Here is a 16,932-nt window from a genome sequence, read left to right on the forward strand (position 1 = left end):
ATTAAGCCATTTTTATGATTCTAAAAAGGATGGCTAGATAACTTTTTCTTCATTCTTATAATTAGAAAAATATTTCCTTCATATGTCTATTTGCAAATCTATTTTCATCAACTTATTAGGATGTGAGCCTCCTTAACATGCATAAATGCATGTGTCCAGCAGCTTAATATTTTCTTCTATCACACCTCTGAATTCACAGCTCCATGTTTTTCCATCCAAAAACATGCACATTCAAATTTTTTACATTTCCGATTGAAGCTATAAATTTCTTCCTTTAGATTTCCATTTGTTCTGTACCTTCCCCCCACAAATATGTGAAATAGAATCATTTCTATTCATTTATGTATTATCTTCTTCTTTAGAACTGTTTTCATTTTCTCTATGGTAGAAGAACTTCTTACGTTATTAACCTAGATATCACTGATAAGATTTTTCTGTACTGTTAATTCTGTTGTTTACATCTTTCAGTATAGATTTTATTTCTGGCTTTATATTTTTAATTTTCTAGCAACTTATCCTTAGGTAGCTCTATTTCCCCTCAAGTTGTTCTCTCCTTACAGCTTCCTATTTCCTTTTCACAGCTTGTAAAGCAAATGCTTTATACAATTTTCTTTTGTTTCCTTTAATGAAACACTTTTCACAGGCATTTTCTTCCTCTGAGTCTTCAGGGCATTGTTACCTTTCCCTTGTGCTACAATATGATTTCACTGGAACTTTTTACTTATCCTACAAAAAAAGGGAAGATTCTAGAATTTAATATTCAATGTAAATGGTTGCAAGACTGTTCTTAGGCACACTCTGTGTTATGTTGATAGAATTATTCTCTTTAATTCCTAGGTAGAGACTAAGCTAATGTTTGCTTTTAGTCTAATTTCCAGTACACTAGGCAAGTATTTATCTAGCAAGGCACTAGTAGACTGAGATGTAATCTTCTGTCTGTACTTTCTTCTCTGCCACTTTGAACATATGATAGAGTACTGGAAAAACAATATAATCTTCAGTATCCACAAATCTGAAGTTTATTCCTATCTATCTGTGTGTAATAGTATTTGCATGTGAACATTATAGGTCTGGAATACAGTGGACCCCTGCTAGTCTATCCCTCTACTTTTTATCATATCTTTTCTGGGAGCTGCAGTCTCAAAATAAATTTAGAGAAATACAGGGGTTTATGAGAAGGAAAAAAGACCATGATTGTCTTCAACTGCTTCAAAGGTGTAGTGGAAGAGGAAACTATTCTGAGGTGTTACCAATACATCTCTCAGAGCCAAATGGCAGATAATGAGGAAGTGACAAAATGTCTTCCTGTAGGTAGAACTGTTCTCTTCAAAAAGGTAAAACTGCATTGGCCACTCATTGTGATTCTCACCTGAGTCATGAATTTGGAATTAGAAAATTTTCTCCCAAATTGTGACCATATGTTAACTATGAGTAGTTGTCAGTGTTCTTATAGAGGTTGTGAAGAGAATGAATCTGGGAATATTAGCCTAATTATAGTTTAACCAAAGCCACAGTGTAGTGTTTATTATTCATTACATAGGTTATTACTTTAATGAGAAAATATATTTTTAAAGACAATTAACCTACAGCGACTTTCAGAACATAATCCCTTGACAAATTGGAAACCGCCTATATTTTATTTATTATATTCATAAATGGCATAAACATTGATAAGTATTAAAAACAAGTCATACATTATCACCTAAAATGTGTGGGGTTGTTTTCCTCTGATGTTTTAAGAAATCTGATCAGATCTAACATTTCTCTGTCTTGAAATATGGACCCAAGAGCCTTTAGCCAATACACTTATCTTAATCATCCATTTATCCAACTAATAATGAGTTCCTATAATGTATCATCAACCTTAAAGAGTGTGAGAAATACAAAGAGAAGTGAAGTGGATTAACTATTGAGGTTATTTTTGGAAGAGGGAATGCCTATTTATTTGGCTCTCTTTATTGAATTTTACTTTTTTACATACCATAAATTTCACTCTTTTTGGTGTACAGTTCTATGACTAATGCATAAAGTTGTGTAACCACCATGACAACCAAAAAAACAATAGTTCTACACCACCCCAAAACTCCTTTATGTTACCGCTCAATAATTTAGTTTACACATATTGAGTCTGAGGTGTCTGAAAGATACCCTGATGAAAATGTTCAATAAGATGAAAAATTGTGACTTAGGCTTTGGAGAAATCTGTGCTGGAAATAAAAGTTTGGCAATTTTTGCCTATAGACTGGGCTAAAGTTGTGGGGAAGAGAAGCACAAGCAAGGGAGTTTGAGGATGACCTTTAGAACACCAAGATTTACATGGCAAGTTGAAAAAGAGGAAAGCAATATTATAAAGGGGAAGACAAGATAGAATGTTACCACAGAAGCTAAAAAGAGAACTTTCTAAAAGGAAGCGTGATCAATTCTTGGTGGCAAAGCACATAACAAATACAACCTTAACATAAGAACTGAAAAAGCATTTTGGCAACTAGGAAGTAATCACTAACTTCAATGAGGGCAATTTCACTGGACTGATGGGTGCAAGAGCCCAATGATGCTTTGTAGAGTTAATGAGAAACTGGAACAAAGAATAAAATTTTGAATAGTGGTTAATGAAACATACCAACTCAAGGGAGGAAAGGCATGAATATGGTTGCAAGCTGAGAAAAGACAACTTGCAAGGATAAAGCTGGAAGAAGTTGCAATTAGGAACACACAAGGTAAAATGTATTGCATAAAAAATGAGATTCATCTCTCTCTGAGGCAGAGATGCTCAACAGTAGAAGCAAGCTCAGAGCTCCCTGGTATCTACCCAAATGAGCTGAAAATTTGTATCCATAGGAAATCTGCACACAAATATTTATAGCAGCTTTATTCATAATTGCCAAAACTTGGAAGCAACCAACATGTCTTTTAGCAGGTGAATGAATAAACAAATTGTGGTACATCCATACAATGAAATATTATTCAGTGATAAAAAGAAATAATCTATCATACCACATTAAAACACGGAGGAAACTTAAATGCATATTATTAAGTGAAAAAATTCAGTCTGAAGGGGCTACATGCTGTGTAATTCCAACTATAAAATATTCTAGCAAAGGCAAACTGTGGAGACATTAAAAAGATCAGTGGTTGCCAGGAGTTCAGTGGAGGATGGGAGAAATGAATAGGTAGAGCACAGGAGATTTTGAGGACAGTGAAACTATTCTGTATGATACTGTAATGATGGATGCCTGTTGCATCATTATGTATTTGTCAAAACCCACAGAATGTACAACACAAAGAGTGACCCCTGAGATAAAATATGAACTATAGTTAATAATACTGCATCAATATTGGCTCATCAATTTTACCATGTGTAACCAAACTAATGCAAAATGTTAATTATAAGGGAAACTGTGTGTGAGGGGGTTATGTAGGACCTCTCTGTACTTTCTACTCTTCAGTAAATCTAAAATTGTCCCTTAAAAAAAATAAAAGTAAGCATAGACATATAGGATAGAGAAGCAATGATGAACTTTAATTTTCATTAATTAGCAGGAGTAGGCATGAGTACGTATCACTGAGAAAATGTTCTATCACATTCTACATATTATAATTCAGAATGATGGGATATGTCCTAATTGATTTTACCTAAAATTTCAGTGTCCAGGTCGTAGGCAAACAAGTGACTACTGATGTAAGGAAAGTAGTCATTGACTTTTGAAATATAGATGCTTATCACTGGCATCTCTATAACTGATAAATTTCTTGAAATTTAATTCATACCTCAATCTACTATTTTATCATAAATCATGAGATTGATATTGAACCATGTTACACATAATTTTAGTAAATATGACCATTTAAAAAAACTGGAAAGAATCCACTCTTGAAGAAAAAAATAAAAAACATATTCACTCTACAGCCTGTTTCTACCAGAGTTGTAAAACATAAAAACAGTCTTTGAATTATGCACAATTATAGGGATTAGAAAAATAATACATTTTTTAAGATACCTTAAATTGTCAGGGTCTCAAAGTGTGGTCTGTAGACACCTATAAGTCCCCAAGTTCATTCAAGGGGATCTAGGAGGTCAAAATAATAATACTAAGCTAATCATGCTGTTTTTACCATGTTGACATTTTAAATAATGGTACAAAAAGTAACTATGGGTAAGGCAGCTGGCTCCCTAACATGAATCACAGCAGTAGCACCAAACCACTAGTAATCACTGTAGTCATCATTGCTATACACTCAGTAAAAAGCTACTTTCACTAAAGAATGTCCTTGATGAAGCAGTAAAAACTATTAATTTTATTAAATCTTGAACATACATCTTTTTAGTATTCAATGGGATGAAATGGGAAGTACGCATAAAGCACCCATGCTACATCATACTATGATCAATCATACTTTGAGGAAAAACTGAGTTGGCAGCTGAAAAAGTATCATTTATCATGAAACACCATGTTTACTTGAAAGAAAAACTGACAGGGTCACCTGGCTGGCTCAGTCAGTAGAGCATGCAACTCTTTTTTTTTTTTTTTTTTTTAATTTATTTATTTTAAAGAGAGAGAAAGCAGGAACAGGAAGGAGAGAGAATCTGAAGCAGACTCTGTGCTGAGGGTGGAGCCCAATGTAGGGCTTGATCTCAGGACCCTGAAATAACTACTTGAGCTGAGAAACCAAGACTCGGATGCCAAACTGACTGCGCCACCCAGGCACCACAAGCATGTGACTCATGATCTCAGGGTTGTGAGTTCAAGCCCCACGCTGGGTGCAGAGTTTACTTACTTACTTAAAGAAAAAGAAAAAGAAAGGAAGAAAGGATGGAAAGGAAGGGAAGGGAAGGGAAAGTGAAAGGGGAGGGAAAAGGGAGGGGGAGTGGAAGAGAAAGGGAAGGGGAGGGGAAGGGCGAGGGGAGGAGAGAGGAAGGGGAGGAGAGAGGAAGGGGAGGGGGAAGGGAAGGCGGAAGGGGGAGGGAGGGAGGAAAGAAGGAGTAAACAACTGACAAACCATGGACATTCAGGCATTTGTCAATTTTCTCAAAAAAGAACAAAGGGAACCTGTGATTTCAAGAACTCACAGTATTTGTTGCCAAAGATTTAAAAAAAACAGATCTTCAAGTAGAAATTAGAATTTTAGAAAACTTGTATCTGCTGCTGTGAACTTGACAGCTTCCCCATACCTAAGAAAATTTTGATGAGATTGGTGGTAATATTGACAAATGTGATTTTGAAAATATTATATAAAGAAATGTGTGAACATTTGGTGAATCTACATAACCCAGTGAACCAATATTTTCCAAATGACTAATGCATGATATTACAAAGTCATGTATGGGTAAAAGATCCATTCAAACTGCAAGAGAGATTAATGGAATGCAATGTAAGTAAGTACTAAAAACTCATTTTTATGGTTTCAGATTCCATATTGCAACTGACTTTAAGAAACAATCACTTGTTGAATTGTGGTGTAGTGACAAAAATATCCACACTATTTTGAAAATACTTTAAAAAAATCTTTCTCCCTTTTCCAGCTAACTATCTGTGTGAAGCAAAATTGTTCTCATCTACTTCAACCAAAACATCAAAATACACTGAAACCAAAAGCAGGTATAAGAACCCAGCTGCCTTCTATTAAGCTATATATTAAATACAATTATTTTAAAATGTAAAACAATGCCATTCTTCTCTTTTAAATAGTTATTTTTAATAAAAAATGTTATTTATATTACCATGTAACAAGCTTATTAATGTTAGTTTAAGTCTGTTAATTAATAAATATATTTTAAATTTTTGTTTTGTATTTCTACAATGGTAAATGTTGATAGATATAACCCACAAAAACAAAAGCTCTTTGGGGTCCTCAATAATTTTTTCATATAAAGGGTTCCTGAAACTACTAGAATAGACTATTATCAGAATGACAAAATTAGCTAAAAATAAAACCATAGTTCCTAATCAATGACTCAGAACATAATAGTAAAAGGCTGATTTGATACTTGATATAATATCATCATCAGAGCAAATCATAAAACATTTTCTTGATATTAACTTACAAAGAGAATTCTGTTTTACTAATTTCAGTTGTGATGTAGTCAATTTTTCTTCTCGCTGGCTTTTATTCTCTTCATCACCCTCCTCATCTTGAACTACAAAGTCATCAATAATATAATCATCTCCATCTTCATCATATTCATAATCATCCTCATCCTCATCATCATCATTTTCATCACTGCTTGGGCAGGATTCCTTTTCAGAGTCCTAATTAAATTAAAGCATATACTTCAGTAAATTTGTACCTTTAAATGTTCAGTATGGATATGAAAGTAAAAGATTAAATCTGAAACCAAAACAATGATCCATGGAAATTAACCTCATATTGTAAGGTCAAAAAAAGTCTTGTCATGTTAAATGTTGAACTTTTGGAATTAGGAAGAAGATAATATACCTTGGTAACTGATATGTGTAAAGTGGACATTAAGATTATAAGTAGAAGTTAAAAAGAGGAAAGACCATATTAAACAGTCTTTCAATTTTAAAAGTGATAAACTGAAGCTCATGATAAAACAGTATATTAGATTCAACAGTGCAATCAAACATGTTCAAGGATACTTGATTGAAAAATAAATTCAAGAATTGAGAAACAGAACAGACTCAACACTTTGATTTTCATGAAAATTAAATACTTTAAGGAAAAATTTAAAAACAGTAACAAAACCAATAAAATAAAACACACCTCAAAATCTCTACTACTATTGCGTCTCTGACGAGATCTTTGTTTTGAGAGTTCTTTCAGTTTCTGGAGTTGTTCTTGCTTTCTTGCAGCTAAAGGTTTTTCAGGTTTTTTTTGCTCCATCTCCACTGAAGAACATTCATCTTCAACCACTCTACGTGGACGTTTAACACCTACTTTTCTAACTAGGATATCACTATCGTCACTCTCATCACTGTCATACATAACAGAGGAGATCCTTTTTCTCTTCCCTCGCTTGATGTGTTCTTCTTCTAAGTCCTCTTCTATGATTTGTCCTGTGTGTGTGTTGAGATCATCATCCTCTTGACTTGAATGCTTTTCATGATCTGGTAAGTCAATTCTTCTATGTTTGTTTTTGTTCTTTTCTTCTCCGTACGCTGAACTGTTGCCAGTGTTCGTGAGATGCTCACAGTTACTACCTTCACTTTCAACTTTAATTAATCTAAGTTCTCTTTCATTTTCCGGCTTTTTATCACTATCAAACCCCTTGTTACCATCAAGCTCTTCATCACTGTCAAGATCTTCATCACTGTCAAGCTCCTCGCTATCAAACTCTTCATCACTGTCAAGCTCTTCGTCACTGTCAAGCTCTTCGTCACTATCAAATAACTGTGAGATACTACTTCTTTTAGTCCGCCTCCAATCAACTCGAGATTTCTGCTCACGCTCTTGAGTTTTAGAATTTTTCCTTGTTTCGTGTCTTCTAACATGTACCATTTTCACTTAAGCTTCTACAAAATAAAGTTATTAGGAACATAATAATGATAACCGGATTACAACAGTGAATGCATTTATGGTACAAACTATATTTATTTGGTGTTATAAAATGGTTCACGAAGGTAAAAATCATATAAAATATGAGTGAAGATGGTAGAATAGCTATTCAACAAATAATTTATTGAACATCTATGAAATAATTGTATGAACATTTATTCGGAATTATGGTATATTTTGTGATGAAAGGGATACATAGAAAAATAATGGTCCTGTTCTCCAGAAGATTATTATCCATGGGTAGAACATACAAACATATATTAAGAAAAATTCAAGGTATTCATTTAGTACAAAATGAGAGATAAAAATAACTGCAATAAAATTATAAAGATGCAGGAAGAACAGAATAGCAAGTGCTTCAGTGAAGATTTTATTGAACAGATATGATCTGATAGACTTCTAAAGTACTGGCTATATTTCAACAAAAAGAATGACAGAAAAAAGGATTTCAGGCAGGTAAAAATAGTAAGGTCAAAACTTTGGCACTGAGAGAGCACAAGTTATGTTAAGTAAGTATGACCAAAAAGGTGTGAAGAAAGGCTTTATGCTGGAAAAAAAGAGACAAGTATAGAAAAATAGGGTAGGATTACCAGAATCATTCATCCTAAGGCAAAGGATTCTGAACAGAGAAATGGTATGAATTATAACATAAAGGATCAATCAATTTATATGAAGAAAGTTATAAAGAAGTAGTTGACAGAAGACAGCATTGCAAAATTAAGAGATCACCTATCCACTAAGATTGTAGCTTCTAAATACTGTAGTAAAATGGCAGTGGCTTTAAACCACTTCAAGATATACTCCAATAGAAAACTTACTAACAATCCAAAACTGGGTGAAAAAAATAAAAGTTTCATGGTGAAACAGAGCATGATATTGGAAAAGAAAACAAATACTATAAGTTTCTGATTCACAAAAGGCTGACCTCCATTAAAATTAACACAAGTACATAATAAAGGAACAATTAGAGACAAGTAAGATAACTAGAACAGTAACGTATATGTACTTCTGTAGTTGCTAAGGAATATAGACATATGATCACAATGTAATGAGACTGACCTCATAATATATGTATAAGAACTCATATATTTTATTGAGTGCTATCTCCTTCAAAGAAATCACCTTATGAAGCTAATTATTCCAATATTTGCACCATGGCACAGAATATTCTTGCAGATTTTCTGTAAAATATAGTATCAAAAAATAAATAAAAATATGAAAATAACCCCACTCCACTTTTTTATCCCAAAGAATGGCTTAAATATTTTTTTTTTTTTTTTTTTACTTTTCTTAGTCTGGGGACTGTTAGCAGCTTCCAGAAATGAAATCCAATTTCAAAAGATGAACATTAATTACCTGCAGATATTTTTTAAATGTGCTTCAAACTTTGAAGGGAATCCAAAAATAGAGCGCCAAAATTTTTTGAGCAATGGCAGTATCACTGAATCAAGTTTATAACTTTCCAAGACGATTCCTTTTTTGGGTGGGTGGGAGTGGGGGAAATACCACTCATTTGATTCTACAAATTCTGTTATGTTTAAAAGCAATGTGACAGTTTCTACAATGGTTAACACCTCATATAAAATCAGAATAACAGTTGCTCAGATTATACACCAGAAATTTTCTTTATAATGTAGGCTTTAGTGTGACCTTATGACAGTAACTGCCAGGAGATATACTGAGCATTGTAGCAGCAATCTAACAAATCCTAGTCAACAGATAAAATATTCTGTTACTTGAGATTACCCTTGGGTTGCATATTACAGAAGGCTTATGTTAAAGTCAGCAAAGATGAGAATTGTGGTCAAAATTACCTTTAAAAAAATCTCTATATTACTCTGTAAAGTATGTTTTTTATATATCATACTGCTTCACAGTAGGTCCACCCAGTTTCTTCTCCAGGTTTTAAAGAGATTACTGTTGGGTTTTTTTAAAAATTTTTTTAAAATTAAGCATCAGATAAACTAGGCAGCTTATATTGTGAAGCCATATAGTACAAATAAGTATTTTTTGAGTACATAGTTAAATTTGCACAAACTGTGCCTGTGCATTGCACTGTAATGTCTTTCTAATAAATCTGTCCGAATTAGGAGAAATAATGAAAAAACATTTATGAGAACAAATGACAAATATGGCTTCAGTAGATACGCTAAAGCAAGTGTGAACATTAGGAACATTAAATGAAAGATGATTTTCTTAGTACTCAAAAGCAGTTTCATTTACACCAGATGACTATCTCACAAAGCTATACCATGTCAAAAGACATTTATCCTATCAATAGGTGACTCCTATGACAATGGTAGAAGGAGTAAGAATGTGACACTATAAAAATAACTATCACTGTACATGGTTTAGCTATTAAAAATCCTATAGGTATAGAAATGTTTTACTGCATTGTCATAACTCTTTTTAAATCCTGACAATGATTCTAAAAGGAAGATACTGTCTACCTTCATTCATAAATATCAAAGCCAAGAACATAGAGTTTAAATGACTTACCGAAGATCACACAGCTTGTTAGTGACAGAGCAGGGATTAGAAACCAGTTCTCCTGATTTCCCATCCAGTCCTACACAATGACTGCTGCCAATATTATATTTATACAAGGTAGTAAAAATCATGCCTTTAAAAAGTTATTTTATCTCTCATTCATGCTAAATTTTAGTTTCATAAAATAATCATCAAAATAGTTTAGAGTTTACAAACATGCTTTTTAAAAAATTATGTAACAGAATTTTAGTGCACATGAGTTAGGCCAGACACTTCCGGAAATCATCCATCCAATAGGCAAGAAAAGAATGTTCAAAAGAGATGAAAATTTGAGACTTCCCTCTACCATCTTATTGATAACACCGATTACAAAATTTAAGGATTCCCCATCGAGAGAAAAAAAAGTTATTTGGGAAAACTGCAGTATTGAATATTTGAAGAAGCAAATTTTGTTTAAATAAATCAAGTTTCATTTGTCCAACTGCCAAATTTCCAGTTCTCTCTTCATATTTCAAAACTATTTTATCAATAACATCAAAAATTCTGTCATTGAAAAAGAAGATAATTTAAATATGGTTGGCTCCTCTTTTAAAATTGTGAATACTTTTACTATGTTATCTGGGGAGGGAAGAATGATGACAGAGGGAAAAGGTGAGTGAACTGAATCTGAGGAGAGAAATGAGAAGGTGAAGGTAGGCTGATGAATAAGCCATCTCTTGGTCTTTGGAATTCAAAAAAGAATCCATGCAATGGATGTAATTTCTTTATATGCTGAGTATACACTCAATTTCTTGAAATGAGAGTTTAATCAAGATTCTTTAATGATACCTTACCATTAGGCAAAGAGAAAAACAAAGAGACTCCAAACAGAAAGCATTAAATAAATGAAGACGATCAATACTATCACATCTTTGTGCTTCATAGTTAATATCACATACAAGGCACATACATAGCTATGCTGTCTGCCAAAGAACTTAAGTTAAAGAATCCATATTGCTCTCTCACCCACAGTAGCTCTACAACTAAAAGGTACTTTGATGATGCTACTTGAATTTCTCATCAGAACAAATATCCTTTAGTCTAGACTTTGAGGTTAACTCATCCTAAAGAAAAGATTCATTCTAGGAATCAGTTGCCCTGTCAGGTGACAGTTTACATTTTTAAAGTTTGAAGGACAGTGGAACCCTGGCCATTACTTGAAATTCCACCAGAAGGGGGGCATTCCTATTTGTAAAACAGCACCCCTCCCTGATGTTTCCTTTCATATGACAGTTTGGAGAGGAAACCTTTATTGATCAAAGAAATGGTTACTGAATGTACACACTATGTGCCAGCACATGCTCAGAGCTGCGGCGTTACTAGAAGAAATCAACAACACGGTCTCTCCTCCCAAGGAGCTCACACTCTGATGAAATTACTAGGGACACCAAAACAAGCCGGCATAATACATGATTTAAGGGCTACAGTGTATGATTCTAAGTTCTTTTCACGTTGTTGTGAATAAATTTATCACAGTTCTTCCATTGCTGGAAAACAGGGCAGCACAACATGACAGAAATAAGAAATGGGAAGATAACATACAGAGGAAAGCCAATTTGCCCCACTTAGAATCACGAACCAATGCTTCACAATTTCGCATAGAGTGCATCCTGCCAGCTTGGCATCCGGGACAACTACAGTATTCATTAAAATCTTTAACACTGAAGGTGGTTCTCTAAATCCATCAGGGTTGAGTGGCAGAGGAAGGATGCTCTACGAAATTAACACCGGAGTCATTTTCCTGATTACAAACCTGGCTCTTTGGCGGGACGCAGGTACCCAGCGCAGCAAGCCCGCCAGTCCGCTACTCTGCCTCCGGAGAGGGGGCACGGTAGCTAGGAAACCGGACCCTTGGAGCTTCACGATGACGTTCGAGAGACGACACAAATCCCCAGGCCCCAGAGGAGCTCCGCACCCAGAAAACCACCAAGGGTCTGGAAAGGCCAGAAACCCGCGAAATCACCACTCGAGCTCCCCTCAACAGTCCTGCCCACTTCCCCACGGCGGAGGAAACTGGCACGCCGCCCACTGCAGCTCAGCCCAGGCGGCGGGCGAGTGGAGAACGACGTTGAGGGGTGTCGTCCCGCCCACCCCAGAGTGCCCGTGGGAATTTTTTCCTCCCCGCCTGCCCGGAGGCGCGGCCTCCCCCGCTCTGTTAATAAACCATTAGCAGCCGGAGCGAGAGCACGTCCCCGCCCCAAGCTGCCCCCGTGCCGCCCCGCGCCCTCACCTTTCAAAGCTCCTCCGCCTCTGCCTCCGCCTTTGCCTCCGCCCCAGGTACCCACTCCAGACTGGCGGCGCTCCTCCTCCTTCCGGGAACTAGGGGAAGTCCCGCCTCTGGGAGGAGCAAGGGGCGGGGCCGGCAGCGGGAGGGGGCATCTTCCGGGAGCGTGTGCTGGGGGAGGAGCGGTCGCCGCGCGTTAGTCAGGGAGCGGTGCGGGTCCTGGTTCCAATTGAGGTGGGGAGAGGGGCCCGTCGGGCTGTGAGGGGCTGGGAGGACTGTCCAGGCTAAGTCCAGCGCGGGGAAGTGTGGCTTGCGGTGGAAGGGGTTGGCTTCTGGGGAAGAAATTAAACGTAACCGTTCCCTTGTGGAAGGGGGCTAGTCCCCGACTCCCTGGTTCTTCCGCTCTCTGCTGTAACTTTGGGGTGTGGCAGGGGCTAGTGACGGACGTTTACTCTGGATCGGGGCGTGAGGGAGGTTTGTGGTCACTATGGGGTTATAGTCTTTAACGCGGCCACTGGGGTAGTAAAACAAATGTTTGTAATCCGGATTATCCGCGGTGGCTTGGGGCCTCCTCTACTGCCCATCTAAGTTAAAGGCCTGTTCCCTCAAACTTCCTCCTCTCTCATCTTCCTCTGCTGTCTCTTTGCTGGCCAAGCAAATCCGGGAACGGGGTCAGGGCCACCAGGTTCCTGGTAAGGTTGCAAGATTCAGGGTGTAGGACTGTTAAAGTGAGTCTGTGTCAAAGAAGGAAGGATTCTGTAGGTTGCTTCAGAGTGAGTGTGGGGTGAGGCCCTGAGTCCCAGAGCCTCAGCATGTCAGGGAAACGGAAGCGGGTGGTGTTAACTATTAAAGATAAGCTTGATATAATAAAAAAACTTGAAGACGGAGGTTCTTCCAAACAACTGGCAGTGATTTATGGAATTGGTGAGACAACAGTCCGGGATATAAGAAAAAATAAGGAAAAGATTATAACTTATGCAAGTAGTTCTGATTCCACAAGTCTTCTGGCCAAGAGGAAATCTATGAAACCATCCATGTATGAGGAACTGGACAAAGCAATGCTAGAATGGTTCAACCAGCAAAGGGCAAAAGGGAATCCCATATCTGGACCGATTTGTGCAAAAAGGGCAGAGTTCTTCTTTTATGCTTTGGGAATGGATGGTGATTTTAACCCCTCTGCTGGTTGGTTAACTCGTTTTAAGCAGCGGCACAGCATTAGAGAGATTAACATTCGAAATGAAAGATTAAATGGAGATGAGACTGCTGTGGAAGATTTTTGTAACAACTTTCGAGACTTTATTGAACGAGAGAATTTACAGCCAGAACAGATCTACAATGCAGATGAAACTGGACTCTTTTGGAAATGCCTGCCTTCCAGGACTTCTGTGATCAAAGGTAAATGCACTGTCTCTGGACACAAGTCAATTGAAGAAAGAGTCACTATCATGTGTTGTGCCAATGCAACCGGTTTACACAAACTGAAACTTTGTGTTGTGGGGAAAGCAAAGAAACCTCGCTCCTTCAAGTCAACTGACACCTCAAACCTGCCAGTCTCTTATTTCAGCCAAAAAGGTGCATGGATGGATCTTTCCATTTTCCGACAGTGGTTTGATAAGATCTTTGTGCCACAGGTTCGAGAATACTTAAGATCTAAAGGCCTGCAGGAAAAGGCTGTGCTCCTGTTGGATAATTCACCAACACATCCAAATGAAAACGTCCTCAGGTCAGATGATGGCCAAATATTTGCTAAATATTTACCACCTAATGTGGCTTCACTGATCCAGCCCTCGGATCAGGGAGTCATAGCGACAATGAAGAGAAATTACCGTGCGGGTCTTCTTCAGAACAACTTGGAGGAAGGTAATGACCTGAAATCATTCTGGAAGAAGCTGACTCTGCTAGATGCACTTTATGAAATAGCAATGGCTTGGAATTTAGTAAAGCCAGTTACCATTAGCAGAGCATGGAAAAAGATTCTTCCTACCATAGAGGAGAAAGAAGGCTTGGACTTTGATGAAGAAGATGTTTCTGTGGCTACTGTGGCCACCATTTTACAACATACCAAAGGACTGGAAAATGTGACTACTGAGAACATCGAAAAATGGCTGGAAGTGGACAGTACTGAACCAGGCTATGAAGTGTTAACTGACAGCGAAATTATCAGAAGAGCGCAAGGCCAGACAGATGAATCTAGTGAAAATGAGGAGGAGGAAATAGAACTGATTCCAGAGAAACATATTAATCATGCAGCTGCTCTCCAATGGACTGAAAATTTATTGGATTATCTAGAACAACAAGGTGATATGATTCTGCCTGATAAACTGGTGATACGTAAACTTCGAGCCACCATCAGAAATAAACAGAAGATGACAACCTCAAGTCAATAATGGCATTTCATTGTTACCATTGTTTTGGTAATTGTGTTTGTAACTCTTAACCTCTGCAGTGTGGCTTAATTTTCTTTGTGTTCTCAATTCTCAGTCACAGCCCTATGAAATGCAGATACAAAAATGTATCTGAAGTGGTTTCAGGATTACGTGTTTTGCATCATCTCTGTCTATTTGTACAGATAATTGGAAGCTGATTCTGTATAGATATAAATTACATATACACATGTATTCACTTTTGTAGAGCTGCAATTATCCCTTCTATTATCGTGGCATTCCCTAAACTTTCTTAAAAAAAATTACAGATAACAGTGAACAGATTGAGCACTTTCCTGAAATCTGTGGTTTATGAGGGCTGCCACGGTGATCTTTTCTTGTGTTAACATCTTAAATGGTTATGTTTTGTGTATCTGTATACACTGACAGAATGAGAACTAGCTATATTTTAGATTTCAGGGTGATCTGCAATAATTTAAAGTGAAGTCCAATAATGAGGAAACTGACCTATGAATTATAAAAATAACTTAGAAATCATACTTCTGTTAACATTTGTTTAGGTGGCAAGAGGGGGAGATTTTTTCTGGGAGTAAATATATAGGAGGTGATTACTAAATTAGTAAGAAAACTATTTGAAAGCTGATGTATAAAAGATATGATCTATTCATTTGTAGAAAACTGCGAGTTGAAAATTCGGGGAATTTTAGGTTATTTATACAAGGGGAATAAATAAGCTTGTTTTATTTGGGTCTTAATGTTATGAATTGCATAATTATTTATTCATAATTATAGTACAGGTTTTGTAATGTTACATGTGGTATTATGAACTCCCACCTTATATGTGGGGAAGAATCTTGGGAATTTAAAATTATGGGTTTTTTTTTACTGTGTACTTGGAAATGTCTATAGTTTGAAAAAGTTTATCATACCTTCCCCTTTTATTTGATATGAAAAGGAAAAAAATGAAAAGAATAAAGTTATTATTATTTTTAACAAGCCATAGATTGTGACCTGTTTTATGAAGAAAGCAGAAATAATTATGGAAAGTGGCAGATTCCAAGGAATTTCATCATTTACTCCTTTGACACTTGTAAAAAGGTATTCTTTCTTCTAGAATCCATTTAAGTCAGAATTTTGATAAATTTGCTTAGTAAATTTAATATGTTTATTCGAGACATTGAAAAGACTTTACCTATGTGAATATTGATTTAACTTATAATTTAAAAGCAATGTGGATCTCCATATTATTTCATGTTTTGGCCCTTAAAAAATGTTCTCTAACAGTCATTTTTTTAAAGGTTTAACTTTTTCATTGAAATATTTTGCATTTTATATTTATAGTGCCTTTCTTAGAATTCTAAGACTTCAGAGAAACTTTTAGCTTTCCCTAATTTCTGTTATCTTCATGATGTATGTCCAGATTTTTTTTAAAAGACTTCTGTGATGAGAACTGTTTAAAAATTACTGCATGAATTGCCTCGGTGCACAGAGGAAAAAGCCTCAGAAATTAACATACATATTGAATCATAATTATACATCCTGCTATAAATTCAATTGTATATAAAATAATTTTTCATTTTTCTAATATGAAAATGTATAAAAGCTTCTTCTTGGAATTTCTGTCTGGATATGCTCAATTTTTAAAATTAATCTTGTCCGTGAAATTCAGCTGTTATCATTGCCACCTAGTGGTAAAATTAACATTACTGTTAAGCTGTGTGGTTTTAAATATTGATATCTAGTAAAAGGTTCACTGTTTCGTGGCCTTGAGTGTGAATCTTGTGACTCTTTCTCTAGACTGTGAGAGACTGCTCTTGTTTTTTGGATGTATAGCTATTTGCTCCTTTCTAAAAGCTGCCAACACTGGTAGGCTATAGTTCTGTTTTGGACCCTTTTATCCTTAAGCATAAGTATAAAAGCTGCCAATTACTGAATACCATGTTATGTTCTAAGCAATATACTTATATAATTGTCAAATTATGGTGGATATACTGATGCTCAGCTCATATTCTTAATTGCTGAAGATCACCTGGGTACAGGTAAGAATTTAAACCCAGATATTTGATGCCAAAAGCCTATGCTTGTATTTTCCAACCTAGGCTAACCTCTTAACCTTTTCCAATCTTCCAAATGTATTTCCTGCCACCAGCCCCCCATCCCCCAACATGTCACAGATGTCTGACTTTACTTCTCTGTACACTTGTGGCAGCAACTGCCCTTTCTTTTACTCTTTTATGAGTTTAATCTTCCTCTTCCATTACCCTGTAGTTTATTTCCATT

The 16,932-nt window shown here is 36.2% G+C and overlaps 2 protein-coding genes across 6 annotated transcripts in view; one reads left to right on the forward strand and one right to left on the reverse strand.

The window, feature by feature from the left end:
• The window catches only part of CCDC82 (coiled-coil domain containing 82), a 32,988-nt gene extending 20,618 nt beyond the window's left edge, over positions 1-12,370 (reverse strand). For 2 of the 5 annotated variants that reach the window (XM_026505298.4, XM_044386498.3), the window contains exons 1-4: positions 12,275-12,358; positions 11,798-11,978; positions 6,724-7,472; positions 6,044-6,248 (exon numbers count right to left, since the gene is read on the reverse strand). In XM_026505298.4, the coding sequence (XP_026361083.2) occupies positions 6,044-6,248; positions 6,724-7,458 (940 nt within the window). In that variant the 5' untranslated portion in view covers positions 7,459-7,472; positions 11,798-11,978; positions 12,275-12,358. Of the gene's footprint in view, positions 1-6,043; positions 6,249-6,723; positions 7,473-8,574; positions 8,697-11,797; positions 11,979-12,274 lie in introns of all 5 variants that reach the window. The other 3 variants (XM_057316696.1, XM_026505300.4, XM_048217213.2) reach the window with 3 other exon arrangements.
• Positions 12,371-12,414: 44 nt separating this feature from the next.
• Positions 12,415-15,650, forward strand: JRKL (JRK like). Its single transcript, XM_026505294.3, has one exon. It carries the CDS (start codon positions 13,081-13,083, stop codon positions 14,653-14,655), a length of 1,575 nt encoding a protein of 524 aa, XP_026361079.1. The 5' UTR covers positions 12,415-13,080; the 3' UTR covers positions 14,656-15,650.
• The last annotated feature ends 1,282 nt before the right edge of the window (positions 15,651-16,932 follow it).

Source organism: Ursus arctos, unplaced genomic scaffold, assembly GCF_023065955.2.
Source record: "Ursus arctos isolate Adak ecotype North America unplaced genomic scaffold, UrsArc2.0 scaffold_22, whole genome shotgun sequence".
Lineage (NCBI taxonomy): Eukaryota > Metazoa > Chordata > Mammalia > Carnivora > Ursidae > Ursus > Ursus arctos.

Bases quoted from the DNA above. Each gene is read 5' to 3' on its own strand.
- JRKL (XM_026505294.3), top strand. From the start codon at position 13,081: ATGTCAGGGAAACGGAAGCGGGTGGTGTTAACTATTAAAGATAAGCTT.